General features: G+C 55.3%; 1 protein-coding gene and 1 long non-coding RNA gene across 5 annotated transcripts; both read left to right on the plus strand.

Annotated features, from left to right (window-relative positions):
* Positions 1-959: 959 nt before the first annotated feature.
* TMEM18 (transmembrane protein 18) lies at positions 960-7,763 on the plus strand. 4 transcript variants are annotated; one of them, XM_042933794.1, is made up of 5 exons: positions 960-1,124; positions 3,023-3,143; positions 4,744-4,798; positions 7,300-7,393; positions 7,483-7,763. In XM_042933794.1, the coding sequence occupies exons 1-5, from the start codon at positions 1,089-1,091 to the stop codon at positions 7,570-7,572; spliced, it is 396 nt and encodes a 131-aa protein (XP_042789728.1). In that variant the 5' UTR covers positions 960-1,088; the 3' UTR covers positions 7,573-7,763. The 4 variants fall into 4 exon arrangements, with proteins under 4 accessions (XP_042789728.1, XP_042789729.1, XP_042789726.1 ...); XM_042933795.1 differs by having other exon boundaries at positions 3,026-3,143; XM_042933792.1 differs by lacking the exon at positions 960-1,124 and adding an exon at positions 1,856-1,966.
* Positions 7,764-11,768: 4,005 nt separating this feature from the next.
* Positions 11,769-13,164, plus strand: LOC122215190. The gene is made up of 2 exons (XR_006200303.1): positions 11,769-11,994; positions 12,418-13,164. It is a non-coding gene; the product is annotated as an uncharacterized LOC122215190 (long non-coding RNA).
* The last annotated feature ends 302 nt before the right edge of the window (positions 13,165-13,466 follow it).

Genomic DNA, 13,466 nt, shown 5'->3' on the forward strand with positions numbered 1-13,466 from the left:
TCAGGCTCCGCCAGCAGGACCGAGGCAAGGCGGCGTGCTGCCACCTGCTGGCGCCTGATTAAAATGCGATTCGACCGGGTCCCCGCAGGGGTCTGTTCCAGCCCGGCCCGCAGTAACTCCGGGGAAGGAGGGGCGGGGCGGAGGGCACACAGGGTCACCTCCTGGGAAGATGTAGTCCCAGAACCGGAACGGCAGCTCTGTGTTGAACACACTGTTAGGGATCCCACCTCCAGGATCACGATGCGAGTGGGATTTTGACTCGGTGCAGGGTAAGCTGAGTGCCCCCTGACGATTCCGGGCAAAGGTTAGAAAGTGTCTGAAAAGGGAGCGCAGCGGCAGCGGAGCGGGGAGCAGGGAGAACACCTAAGAAGCAGGAGCACAGAGCGTTCAAAGCAGGCGGGACTTGGCCTAGCAGGTGTTCTTCGAGGTCTCTGGGCGGAGTGGAAAGCGTGGGGAGGAGGGCGCGGGAGCGTGCAGACCCCGCGACCCTTGCGGCCGGGACCCGCGGGACCTGCGGGGTCACCGGACGCCGTTTCGGACGCTGCAGCAGCCCGGCTTAAACCGGAGCGCGGCCCTCTGGGTTCAGTGTCGGTTTGATTCCGCCGCTCAGGAATGCACCTGCCGGGAAGCCATCTCCTCGCGTCCTTTGGCGCCGCCTTGCTCCCGCACGAGCCCCAGAGGCGGGGTCCCTGCGCACTGCGCGTCCTCGCTCCACTCCACCCAGACGGTGGGCGCTGTCTCCGCACGTGGCAGTCCCGGCCCTGCGGGCACACGGTCGCCTTCCGGGTAGGTCCGCGGGCGGCCGCACACACACCCTGTCTCACCCGCTCCTGCTACCGCGTGCCCGCCCGCGCTCACCTATTAACCGCGGGTCCCGAGTCCGTCCCTGAGGCGCAGGGCTCTGGACGCCCCGGTTAACGAACAGCGACCCGAATGCACCTGTAAGCGGAGGGTAGGCAGGGCGTCCCCAGGGCCTTCTCAACTGCGGTCGCCCACAGGCAGCATCCCCCTCACCCGGCTTGTTAGAAAGGTGGAACGTTCGGCACCCCCAGGTGTACTCAGACCCCACGTACATATGGGCCCAGGTGATGTGTGCGCACGCACAAGGTTATCTGCCAGAAAAAGTGGGTCCCTCCCAGACCCTGTCCCCCTCGGTTCCCCGGAAGCGCGGATACTCTCCCCTCGGTCCCCCGGGAGCGCTGACACCGTCCCCATGGTCCCCCGGGAGCGCGGGCACTGCCCCCCCCTCGGTCCCCCGGACACCGTCCCCCTCGATCCCCCGGAAGCGCGGATACTCTCCCCTCGGTCCCCCGGGAGCGCTGACACCGTCCCCATGGTCCCCCGGGAGCGCGGGCACTGCCCCCCCCTCGGTCCCCCGGACACCGTCCCCCTCGGTCCCCCGGAAGCGCGGATACTCTCCCCTCGGTCCCCCGGGAGCGCTGACACCGTCCCCATGGTCCCCCGGGAGCGCGGGCACTGCCCCCCCCTCGGTCCCCCGGACACCGTCCCCCTCGGTCCCCCGGGAGCGCGGACACCGTCCCCCCTCGGTCCCTCGGGGCCGGCGTCGGAAGCAGGCAGAGACGCCCATTCGCCCCCCGGTTCTCGAGAGCGCCACTGGGTTGAAGGTCTGAGAACTAAAGACGCTCTCGTCCCCTCTCGCCTCTCGGCCCTCTTGGGAAAACACTCTGGGAACCTAGTTACAATTTCAACATTAGATTTAAAGCCATAGAAAACCGCGAGATGTGAACCTGGCACCGGGCACGGGAGATATCGCGAGATAGCTGGGTCCGAGCAGATTTCGCGACAAGTGGAAATCCCGCGAGAGGGGACGCCGGAGGCGTTCCCTGTGGTAACCGACTGGGGTGGGGACGGGAGACGGTGGTGGTGAGAGTGGGCCTTTCCGGGGACGATGCCGTCCGCCTTCTCGGTCAGCTCTTTCCCCGTCAGCATTCCCGCCGTGATCACGGTAACTCGCTGCCTTTTTGGTCGCCAGCTTGGGTGATGGTTGGTGGGGGTGGGGGGGGGGCAGTCCGGGTTTGTTCGCATCCGCCACGGACGCCGACGACACCGGATGGGGCGGGGGCGGGGCCTGGTGGTGGGCGGACCGATCCTGGGCGGGGCCTGGTGGTGGGCGGGACGTTTCGGGGCGGACCTGGCGGGGACTCTTGGGCGGCTCTGGGTTCTAGGTGTGGACGCACCGCGGGTAGAGGTGGTGGGGGGACCGCTCCCCCAGCGCAGTGGGAGCTCCAGGTGCTGCTCTTGCGCTGTTCTGGACGCCCCCCCTCGCTCCCTTCCCTTTGCCCCCTCCGCACATTGATGGGGACGGGTAGCTTGTGGGCAGTTTACCCTTCGGGGCGTGCAGAAGCGGCAGGGGACACTTAGTCCTGAGGGCTCTGCAGTGTCCTGATGCAGTTCCCGGCCTGGTTTGCTGGGGGCGGGGCTAAGGGCAGGGCTTGGGGGTGAGCTTGCAGGGGAGATCTAGACGAAGGGTAAATCCGAGCATGGTTGGGGTGGGGGGATACGAGCATCTGGGGGTGTGGACATGCCCACCCTCCGGTTGAGGAGACCTCACATGTCAGTGCTATTTGGCGGCCTGGCAGAAAGGTCGGAGGAAATCTAGCAAATTGGGATGGCTCAGATTTCCCAAGGCCTTGAGTGCTAGTCTCAGGAACTCTGTTCTTGCTTGTCATGGGACGATGATCCTTAGAAGCCTTAAAACATGATTTTATTCAGGCCACAGAAGGGGAAATCCGTGGTTCTGCGTGCTCAGACATTAAAGCAGTGACATTTCTCTTTAATGTCTGCGGGTGGCTGCCGTGCAGTCGGTTCCCGTCTCCCTCCTCCCCTTCCTTCCCCAACACCTGCTTCTGGGAGACCTGTGGGGGAAGGGCCCTGGACGCCCCGCCCAGCAGCCCCAGGAGCGCTGGCGGTGAGGGACCGCTGGCCTCCCTGACCCAGGAGACGCGACGCCTGGCCCCCACGTGAGTTGACGGTGATGAGTTTCTAGCGATGTGTCTTGCAGCAGACGGACTGGGCGGAGCCGTGGCTCATGGGGCTGGCCGTCTTCCACGTGCTGTGTCTGCTGCTCACGTGTCTCTCAGCCCAGAGGTATAAACTACAGGTCGGGCATTTCCTCTGCTTAGGTGAGTAGAATGCACGAATTCTGTGACCCAGATTGCCGTGTGACGTGACCAGGTGCAGGGTGGGACGTGTCAGTAAGAGAGCGTCCTAGGGAGAGAGGGAAGCGGTGCGTTGGCGTCGCAGAAGTCGTCCTGCAGCGCAAGGGATGAGCGGAGGCCCTGCTTCCTGCCGTCTCGTGCTGTCACGGGCGTGTGCGCCTCTGGGCCCGCACGAGGTGGTGGGCAGCACCGGCTCCGCGACGCAGTTTCGGACGGAGGTGCGTTGCTGCCGCCCGTGATCCGGACGAGGCAGCAAACCAGCGGAGCTCCGGGACGGGGCCTCGTGCGAGGTGCGGGGGCAGCGCGTAGACCGGGGTGTGCAGGGCCTGCAGGAGGGAGCCACGCAGCAGGGGTGCGGCAGTGAACTCCCTGCCGCGAGGACAGCTTGTGCCCGGGCCCTGGGGCGGGTCCCTCGGAGAAAGTCGCCGGCCTGATCACGTGAGCGGACATGCGAGGAAAACTTGGCAACTCAAGAACTGTGTTGGGTTTCTTATTTTTGAGGGTGAAGAGGGGAGGACTTTGCACACGTGGGGGCAACAGACAGACAGTATTCTACGTGTGTGTACATCTTCGGTGATTCCTTTGACTCTCAGACCCGCACAGATTGATTTTATTCGGGGCGGTGTTATTTGCCGCATTTTTACAAGTGAGACACGAGGGGCTCCCTGCCCCCCAAGTCACTCAGCCCCTGGGTGGCACCGCCGAGGTTCATTACCCGGTCAGCTGGCAGAGATGGCGTCATTCCGCCGCCTTCCATGTCTCAGCCTTTCCCCTGCTTTTCTCCTTTTCCCTTGGCTTTCTTGATGTGCCTCGTTGGGTCCAATCCGGAGGGAGGAGTCCAGAGGTTCTAAAGCCATGGTGTCTTCCGTTTTGTGACTTGGGTCAAGGACGGGAAGGTTTTTCCCATTTTAATTTACCTGAGAACTGAAAGCATCAGACTTTGCGGTTTGCCGCGTCCCGCCGTGTAGTTTTCACGCAGGAACGGTGGCAGCACGTGGTGCTGAGCGAGCTCCGGGTCCGGGGTTGAATAGCCGCGTGCTTCTGCGTCCCGGGCTCCGGGAGGGTCGCGGTCTCTACTCAGGTAGGCTCGGGGGGCATCGGGATTCCTGCTGCGGCCGCCAGAACCTCTGGGCCTGTCTCTAGCCGGCTGTCCCGTGTGTCCCCGTGGGGTGGCAGTGTGACGGTGGAAGGCACCTGGTCTCGCAGCTCTGGGCGTTCTGTGACTGGGTCACTGTGACCGGGTCGTGTCGGAGCGCGGGCGCAGGCACACGTGTGCGCACGTGGTTTGCAGGGGCAGACCTGCTTCCGGTCTCTGCACGGCTCAGCGGCTCTGCACTGAGACCTTCCCGTGTTTCCGTCAAGGGGAGGCGTCCTACCTGTAGTGTGCAAGTGTTACGGTCTTACCTCACACTGTGTCTAAAATAGGAAGTCCATCTCTCGTCAAATTCTTGCTATTCTCTTACATTTATGTTAAATATACCATTGCCAACAGCATGTTTAGTTCTGTAAAGATGGGTGATCCATCGTCATCCAGATCCTGACACGTGGTTTCTCTCTCTTCCAGTGATTCTAGTTTATTGTGCCGAGTACATCAACGAAGTAGCAGCAATGAACTGGAGGTAGGCCGACGCCCTGTGCGTGTTGACCGTACTGGGGAGTGGCACTCCAGAGCGGTCTGTGCAGTGGGAGCATTGCACGCCGACCACAAGACTCCGGGAGCCGCAAGAGAAAACGAGTCGCTGAAGGCCCCGGGGCCCAAGTGCTTCTGCTCCGATAGGTTTAGGTCAGAGGAACGGCTTATCAGACAGTTTAGGATTTGAAGATTGGTTGGTACGGTTCATGACAGCGGGCGACAGTTCAAGGGGCTGTTTGAGGTAGCTCTATTTGCAGAGTAGAGAAAGTGGCATTTTAGAGAGAATTCGGCCCATGCGTGGTCAGGGCCGTGGGTGATGTGCTCTGAGACCTCTCTGCCCTCCCTGGACCTGCCGTGTCCTCTCGAGGCCTCGGGATGTCCTCCTGGCATAAACCCCCGGCCGCCCTCCGGTGATCGCAGCTCCACCCCCTTGCCTGCGGCCTCCCTGGAGCCCCACCTCCTCCCTCTCCACCACGGCTCCTGCCAGCCTCGGGGTGTGGAGACCCGCGGGGCATCACCAGCCGTCACTGCCCTCTGCTTGTCCTCTGCCCCCGTTTCCGGCTCTCACATCATCCTGCCTGAGTGTCAGGCCCTGTGTCTGGGTGCAGCTCAGCACCGGCACCCACACGTGTGAGTGAGACACAGCTGTGCAGACCGAGGGCCTTCATCTGGGACCCTCACACGTGTGTCTAGATGTGGCTTTCAAACAACGGTCCACAGGCTGTATCTTGCCCACTGGTTTTACGTGGCCTGTGAGCTAAAAATGGTCTTTTCTAAGTGCTAAAACATTTACATTTCTTCAATGCGAAAGAAAAAAAAGAACTACTAGACTCTCAGCAAAAAGGGGTTGAAGACCTTGCCTCTTGGCCCGGGAAGCATGCATGTGTGCCATTTGGCGCTTTCCAGGAGGTTGCGGAAAGCCACCCTAGGTGACCGTGCACGTTCCATCCCACCTGCGTTACACCTGCTGTCTCTCCAGCCCCCACACGTCCTTGCTCGTCGGGTCCTGAGGACCTGGAAGAAGGCTGTGCCTTCAGGGAGTGGCTGTGGCCCCAGCACCTGCTCCTGGCTGCCCTCTGAACCCATCTCCTCAGCCAGACGTACTGAGAAAATCCCCACTTTTCAATGTAAAACAGGGCCCCTTGGGCCTCCCCCGTCTGGACCCTTCACGATGAGACTTGGAAGATGGTCACTGTCCCCTTGGGCCCGCTCCCCACCTTGTAGTGGAAACGCTGTTGTTCATGACAGGGTGGGGCGCATGGGGCCTGGCCCACCGCCAGTCCGCGGGTTACTTGACCTCAGCCTCCCTCCCCCTGAACCACCTGCTCGCGGGTTTCCAGGACGCCAGGCTGCCAGTCTCCTCTCTCAGGACGTCCCTCCTTCCGCTCTCTGCCTTCCTTCTGTGCGAGGGTAGCCGCCCCAGCCGCTGGAGGTCTGATGACCATCAGGAGAGCAGCGCTTCACGCTCGGCCCCCATCCAGAGCTGACCCCAGGCACGGTGCTCCACTCTGTACTGGCGCTTCTCCTCCCAGTGACTTTGGCCAGAGACCTCACTCGCCACGCAGATTCCTCCCGAGGTCCTTGACCTTGGAAACAAACCACGAGCGCGGCTCTGTCCCTCACCTCCGGCGCCCGCCCCCATGCCTCCCGAGCGGTGGCCTGCTTCCCCAGGCGCCAGCCCCTCCTTGACCTAGGCCTCGGCACAGCCTCGGCACAGCCACGGCAGCCACGGCCACAGGCTGGCCACGGCTGGGCCCTGGTGGCTCCCCCGGGTCCCTGCTGGAGTGTCGGGAGCCTTCCTGCAGCCCACGTGCAACTCCATGCTCCTTGGCTTCATTTTTCTCCGGAAAAATGTAAGCTCTAAGCTTACAGTGTAAGCTCTAAGCTCTGCCTCCCCTGTTCTCAGCCGTGACGCCAGGGCTGCTGGCCGGCTCCTTGGTGACTCACTGAGCTAACAGGTTGTTAGGTGCTTTATAAACGTCGTCCTGCATATCACTGGTGGCCGCAGACGAGCCCCAGGATACAACCAGTCTCTGCCTGGGGGCAGCTTGAGGGACCCAGCCTGCTGGTGAGAGTTCGAGCAGAGAGCCGCCTGGCACCGTCTCAGAGTAGCTCTGGAGCGCGTGCAGCCCGTGACGCCTTCTGGCCCACGGAAGGCACAGCACGTCCCAGGTGACGTCAAACTCGCCGTTAACCAGAGCGCACAAGCGTTTACTTTGCCCGGCAAATCCGAGGGTTGATTGCTGTTGCCCCCACCGCCCTCTTCCCCAGGCCCCGGGGCTCCTGCCTTCGCCGCGGGCCCGCTGCACGTTCCCTGATGGGGCCCAGTAGGAGCGAGCTGGGAAGGGCTGAGGGTGGGTTCGGTTGTGGGGCAGGCGGTGGAGCCTTAGTCGACGTAAGAGGCTCTCCAGGAGCCTTACGTTAGGGAATATCGCTAAGGATGTTGTTCCGTTATGCCAAGTAACTTTTAATTTCTTCCTGAAACAGGTCATTTTCAAAATACCAGTATTTCGATTCACGGGGGATGTTCATTTCTCTAGTGTTTTCAGCACCGCTGCTGCTCAATGCCATGATCATCGTGGTATGTGTGTTACAGCTTTCTGAGTTCTAGTGTTGTTGATGGATGTGTGTTTTCCAATTCTAAATGTGTCTCAAAATCATTGTTTTTAGATTATGTGGGTCCGAAAGACTTTGAATGTAATGACTGACCTGAAAACGTTACAGGAGAAGAGAAGAGGAAGGAAGAGAAAAGAAGAGTAACACTGGAACAGTTGTGTTGGTTTTCTTATGGACGTTGTTTTCCTCTGTTGTTGTGTCAAGGGTTAAAGTGCGCATCGGAGGCGTCCTTACTCGGCCACTCACGTTTGTGCAGAGGGTTCTTTTATCGTGACACCCGTGTTGTAGGACACACTTTAAAACTGGTTTTTAAAATAAACACTAGTCTCCTGTTCCATCTGGGTGTTGGTTAGCCCTGGATCGACCCAGGATGTCGGCGTCTTCCTGGTAAAGTGTGTAAATCAGTAGTGTCTGTTCGTAGCTCACCGAGTTGTCACCTGTACGATTAGTATTCATTGTAAAGCGTTGAAGCAACGTACACACTTTGAAGCAGATGATAAACGGTGCTGTCCGTGCAACGGCACCATCACCCCCTGCATGCGCTGCTTCCCAGGCTGTGGCCCAGCTGGTTCTCCGTGGAGGGGATGTGGCAAAGTTGGTGACATTCTGGGTTGTCACTGGAGGGCTGGAGCCCAGGGTGGTCCCGAGCTAGGGATGATCTGACCCGGCACGTTAGCAGTGCCAGGATTGAGAAGCCCTGGGCTGGAGCAGTCTGTACGTGAGACCCTGGGAGCAAGGTCCTGAAGAGTCAGGCTTGTGAGCGCAGGCAGCCAAGTCCCAGGAGGCGAGGCTTCTGTGAAGGGCACACAGTTGGCCCCGGGGCAGAGGAAGTTCGGGGCTGCTGTGTGTTCTCACCGGAGTTCTAGGAGTTAATGGTTCAAAGGCCTTCAAGTCAGGGCTCCATGGAAAGGTTTTCAGGACGCGGGATTAGAAGTAGAAATATCCAGTGACTGTTTAGCTGTTCCAGCTAATAGGTTTTTACAATGATGACAGGATTATAGTCCTTCCTAAATTTCACTTTTTCAAAGTGTGGGTGCTCAGGAACGTGCTAGCACTTGTGTTAGAACAGGTGCACCATTACCTCTTAGCATCTCCTTTGCAGACTGTCACTCAGGCCTCTTGGTCCTTCCGTAGCTGGAGGGCGACAGGTGAGTAGAGATCCAGGTTTTTAAAAGTGCAGGGTCCAGTATAGGAAATGCTGCTGGCTCTTGATTTGTTTGAAAAAAATTGTGAATAGTTGTCTTAATTTTAACAAGGTTTCTCCCTCTAAACGAAACATATTCTTTGAATTAAAAAAAAAAAGTCTATCTGACATTTATATTTAGCAGCTCAAAAGGTGACACTCTGATAGTTTTTATTTTTATTAAAATTTTTTTTAACGTTTATTTATTTTTGAGAGACAGAGCACAAGTTGGGGAGGGGCAGAGAGAGAGAGAGAGAGAGAGACACTGAATCGGAAGCAGGCTCCAGGCTCCGAGCTGTCAGCACAGAGCTGGATGCAGGGCTTGAACCCATGAACCGTAAGTAAGATCGTGACCTGAGCTGAAGTCGGACGCTCAACCGACTGAGCCAGCCAGGCACCCCACACTTTGATAGATTTTTAAATTAAATCTTGAAATTGAAATATATAACGTTTTCCTGGACAATTGTGAACTCTTGGTAGAGAAACAATTTCCTGATTTCTGACAGTTTTAGAAGGGAGTTGATAGGATCTTCTAGACAGAGCCAGTGAAGTTTCTACTAGGACATGTTTTCCAGTTCCTTCCTGGTATGTTCTCTTTTGTATTGAACATAAAAAGTGGTTCCAAAGTAGCATCCGTGTTCCGTCATTTCAAGTCCATTGCACTTGCAGCCTGTGAGTGGGATGCTCCCCATCAGGTGTTGAGTGGTGTCGTGGTCCTGGGACAGCTCAGGCGTCACAGCCCCGGCCCCAGCCCTGGTCCCCAGGAGTAGCCGTGTGAGCTCATGCAAGGCAGAAGGGATGTGCAGGCTGAGCTTGTGCGGGCCCGTAGAGGGAAGGGGACACAGCCGGACGTCCGGCCTCACGTGGCTGATGTAAGGAGGCCGCGCTGCGTTTCCACTCCCTGCAATTATTTGGACTGTGCTATGGGACCGTCTGGATGTCAGAGTGCGGTATCGTGAACATGGTCTGAATTTGATTTTAATGATGTATATCAGCGTGAAAACATGACACGGGCCTTGTCTTTGTACATTTGTGTGTGCATATGTAATTTCGGGGGGGGGGGCGGTTATATTTTATTTTCACAAACACACACACAAACCTTCTTTAACTGGTAAGTTCATATTCTGTGCCTTAAGATGCAATTGTTAAAAAGTGTTTTAATTCTCATTGTCATGGGAAGGAAGGTCCTACACGCCAAACTGCCCGCTCCATCCAGAGGACATCGTCCCCTCTGTTTAAGTGAAGCAGACGTTTTACGTGTATATTTGTAAGCGAAGAGGGGGAAAAAGAGATTCATGATAAAAATATATTTTGCGTATTCCAAATCTGTGACACCTTCAGTGTCTTCGTTGACACTGACCATATGATTGACTTGATCGACTATATATTTAATAACATATAGTATGGTTTTTTCCCCCTGAAATTGTACATTTGCTTTGACTTTTCTGTGGACGAAGCAGGAACCCTCAGAAGGTTGGCTCTGCTCGTGTGGCCACGTGGTCCCTCACTAGGCCCTGAGCTTCACGTACCCAGACATTCACTTTTGTCAGAAAATCAGCGCAGACACAGACACACATATCAAATAAGGTGACATATAAACCTGCATTATTTATTGTGACAAGTGGCAAGGACATGGTGACATAGTCTCACCCTTTACAAGAAATTTAAAGTTAAAAACTTTTAGGGGCACCTGGGTGGCTCAGTGGGTTAAGTGTCCGACTCTTGATTTCAGCTCGGGTCATGATCTCAAGGTTACGCAGCCTTCTTGGGATTCTCTCTCTCTCTCTGCCCCTCCCCTACTTGCTCTGTCTGAATAAATAAATAAAATTTGAATGTCAAAGCACTTAAAAATTTTAATTTGGAATCCTTATTGACTAGGGATGCGGACTAAGGGATAGACACCAAGCCACCTACCCTACCCCGCCAGGCCGCGCCCCCGGGAAGGCCAGCGAGCCTCGAGCCTCGGGTGCTTGGGTCCCCGCCGCCTCTTGTTGACCTCACGTGTCCTCTGTGCTGTGCATCTCGCTTCCTGGAGCCGAGGACGTCTCACGCTGCATCTGGTGACACTGCCTACGTCGGTGCCCTGTTGGCAGTGGTCACGGCTTACGTTTGTTTCATGTCCTCGGCCTCGCCCCCCGCACCGCCTCCTTCCAGCCTCCAGAGCGGGTTCAGAAACGGTCCGCGGATGGCATTCGGGCCCGCGTTGTGCGGTGAGCCCGGGACGGCCGTCCCCAGACAGGGATGGTGACTCGGCCGCCTCCGCCTGCAGCCCGTACAGCAGGCCCACCCTGTGTTGTGTGTCTCCTCTCCTGCCGGGGACCCCCGGGGACCGCTGGTCCCTGCGCTCCGGGTCCGGCCTGGTCCCCAGCCGAGTGTATCCATCTCGGGGAGCCTGGGCGTGTCTCCCCGGGGCCGAGCCCTGCCCACCGCTGTGAGTCCGCTCTTCCTGAACCTTCCATGCAGGGACTCCAGCTTGCCCTCGTCTGCTTTGCTGTTCTTAAATGACCTCTGGTGTATTTGGAACGGAAGGAGATGGTCAAATGTCAGTTCGCTGCCCCTACAGTTTTCCTTAAGGTCAATTTTTTATGAAGTATTTTTTCAATTCCTTTTATCATGATCACATTTCAATATGTATGTCATTTTCAATGACTGCATTGTAACCAGATCACTAGTTCAATCGGCTTAACCAGTTACTGGTACTGGAGATGCAGAGTTTTTCTGATTGTTTTCCTAACTTAAGCAATACAAATATCTACGACTTCCGAGGCGTACTTTTACATGTTAGTTATTGATGTGGGGTAAAGCCTGCAAGTGAAATTAAGTCAAAATATAAATGTTTTATTGCAATTGATAAATATTGCTAAGCCAGTCTTCAGGGAGCATAAACCATCATGGTTTGCACATGTTTCCTTGACCCTGTTTACTCTAGCTGGCAACATTAAAAGAATACTCTTCTGGTGAATAAACACAAATTCATCTCATTGTTCTAATGTGCATTTCCTTGGTTACCAGAGAGGCTAACATTTTGCAAATGCTTATTGACGTTTTGCACTTTGGCGGACTAATCTATTCATACTACGATATTGCCTCTTAAAAATTGTTTCTAATTTCATATATTTATTAACATTAACATTATTAACATATTTAACATATTTAACATAATTAACATTATTATTAAAATTAATAACACGTAAGGCAAAATGTCTTTCCGGTTTGAAGTTTGATTTTCGCCTTTGTTATAAGAGTTTAGAACTGTGAGAAATTCTTGTGTTTTCTGTGTTGACTGGCGCAGCTGCGAAGGGCTGGGACTTCACCCTCACTGCAAGCCAACAAGGCCGCCACGCATCCTGGAAGGAGCGTGACGACAGACGACAAGGAAGTTGGTGCAAAGCAGTTATTTACTTTCAGTTTTACTTATTTATTTTGCATAGATTTTGGCTAATGCCAAATGTTTTGGGGGTTTGTTTCACTTAGTTACACAAACTTGTATTACCCGTGAAGTCACAAAGACCAGCCCTCCACTGTTGACGCTCTGGTCTGGAAGTGCTTACTCATGTCGGAAGGATTAAACCAAAGTAGTCAGTCCGATTCATGTTAAGTCAATGTTTTGTGAGATTATGTGCATTTAATAGTAAAAGTGGCAATTAAGGAAATAGTGAATTCAGACTATTTATATTTTGACATGTAAAAGTTTAGCCAAGAATCCCTGAAAACATACTTGGGGTATAATATTATAAAGATGTACGTTTTTGAAATATATTTAGTGGATGCTTGTGGGATTTGTCTTTTTTTTTTTTTTTTTCCAGCATAGTGTTCGGCCTGAATCCCCCTGAATCCCTGTGTCACTTGCTTCCTGGTCACCTCTGGCGTGAGGAAGGGGCCACGTGTTCCTCCCGCCGTGGGGGTGCCTGTGACAAGCAGCCTTGGAATGTTTACTCCCTGGAGTGCCCACTGAGCAGAATAACGGAGACACGGAGGACAACAGAGGTGGAGAAGACCGATACGGTTGGATTTCATGTTCATGGCGCCCTCACGTTCGCCCTCTGGGAGAGCCTTCCAGAGGCCTTGGGGGTTCTCCACGCCCCATCCTACCGGTGAGGTAACTTCCTGTTGATAGCAAGTTACCTGCACACACAGCTGAGATTCCGGAATAGTCGCTGTGCCGCGGCTGCGGAATTAATTCCCCGCATTAGCGCCTGGTGGCTTGTAAAACTGCTCATGAAAACGAAGTGGTTTTGAGAATCGTTTGCACGTCTAGCAGTGGACTCTGGGTAAAGACACCTGCGCCGAGTCTTGCCGTGTTAGAAGACTCCTCCCGCATCAGAAAAAGGTTTTAAACACTGCTTCCCATGTTCCCAGAGACTTGCTCACAAGACTATCAAGGACATAAAATAGCATTCTGTGGGAGACGAGGCCTGGAAGGGGAGTGTCTTTGGAGTGGGAGGGGTTGGTTTGACTTCTGACTCTCGCAACTTGCTAGAGAGGCAGTGTTGGCCAAATCACTGAGTTTTTTCTGAATTTGTTTCCCCTTGCGAATAAAGTGTGTATTAATGTGTGCCATACTCATTTAATAAGATGACGGCAAGCATCAAAAGATACGGCAGGCATTAAATTTCCCTAAAGCGCATGGACAGTAGCAGCTAGTGGGTATCGATCTAGTCCTAAGACTCACACCCGGGACAGGACGCATCCAAGTGTCAGGTCAGCCCAGGAGCCCAGGGAGGGAAAGACGTGTGTGCAAACAAGTGCACGAGGGACGTGCCCCCCCTCAGCAGCCATGTGCTCTGCACGGCCCGTTTCCTAAGCTGTGAAACAAAAATGTCAAAACGCGGAACCCGTCTCTCCTCAGGTCTGC

This window comes from Panthera leo, chromosome A3 (genome assembly GCF_018350215.1).
Source record: "Panthera leo isolate Ple1 chromosome A3, P.leo_Ple1_pat1.1, whole genome shotgun sequence".
NCBI lineage: Eukaryota > Metazoa > Chordata > Mammalia > Carnivora > Felidae > Panthera > Panthera leo.

Excerpts from the sequence above, each read along its gene's own strand:
- TMEM18 (XM_042933792.1), top strand. The coding sequence starts at position 1,910 with ATGCCGTCCGCCTTCTCGGTCAGCTCTTTCCCCGTCAGCATTCCCGCC. Across the intron at positions 3,144-4,743 it reads CGGGCATTTCCTCTGCTTAG|TGATTCTAGTTTATTGTGCC; the intron begins GTGAGTAGAATG and ends TCTCTCTTCCAG. Across the intron at positions 4,799-7,299 it reads GTAGCAGCAATGAACTGGAG|GTCATTTTCAAAATACCAGT; the intron begins GTAGGCCGACGC and ends TTCCTGAAACAG.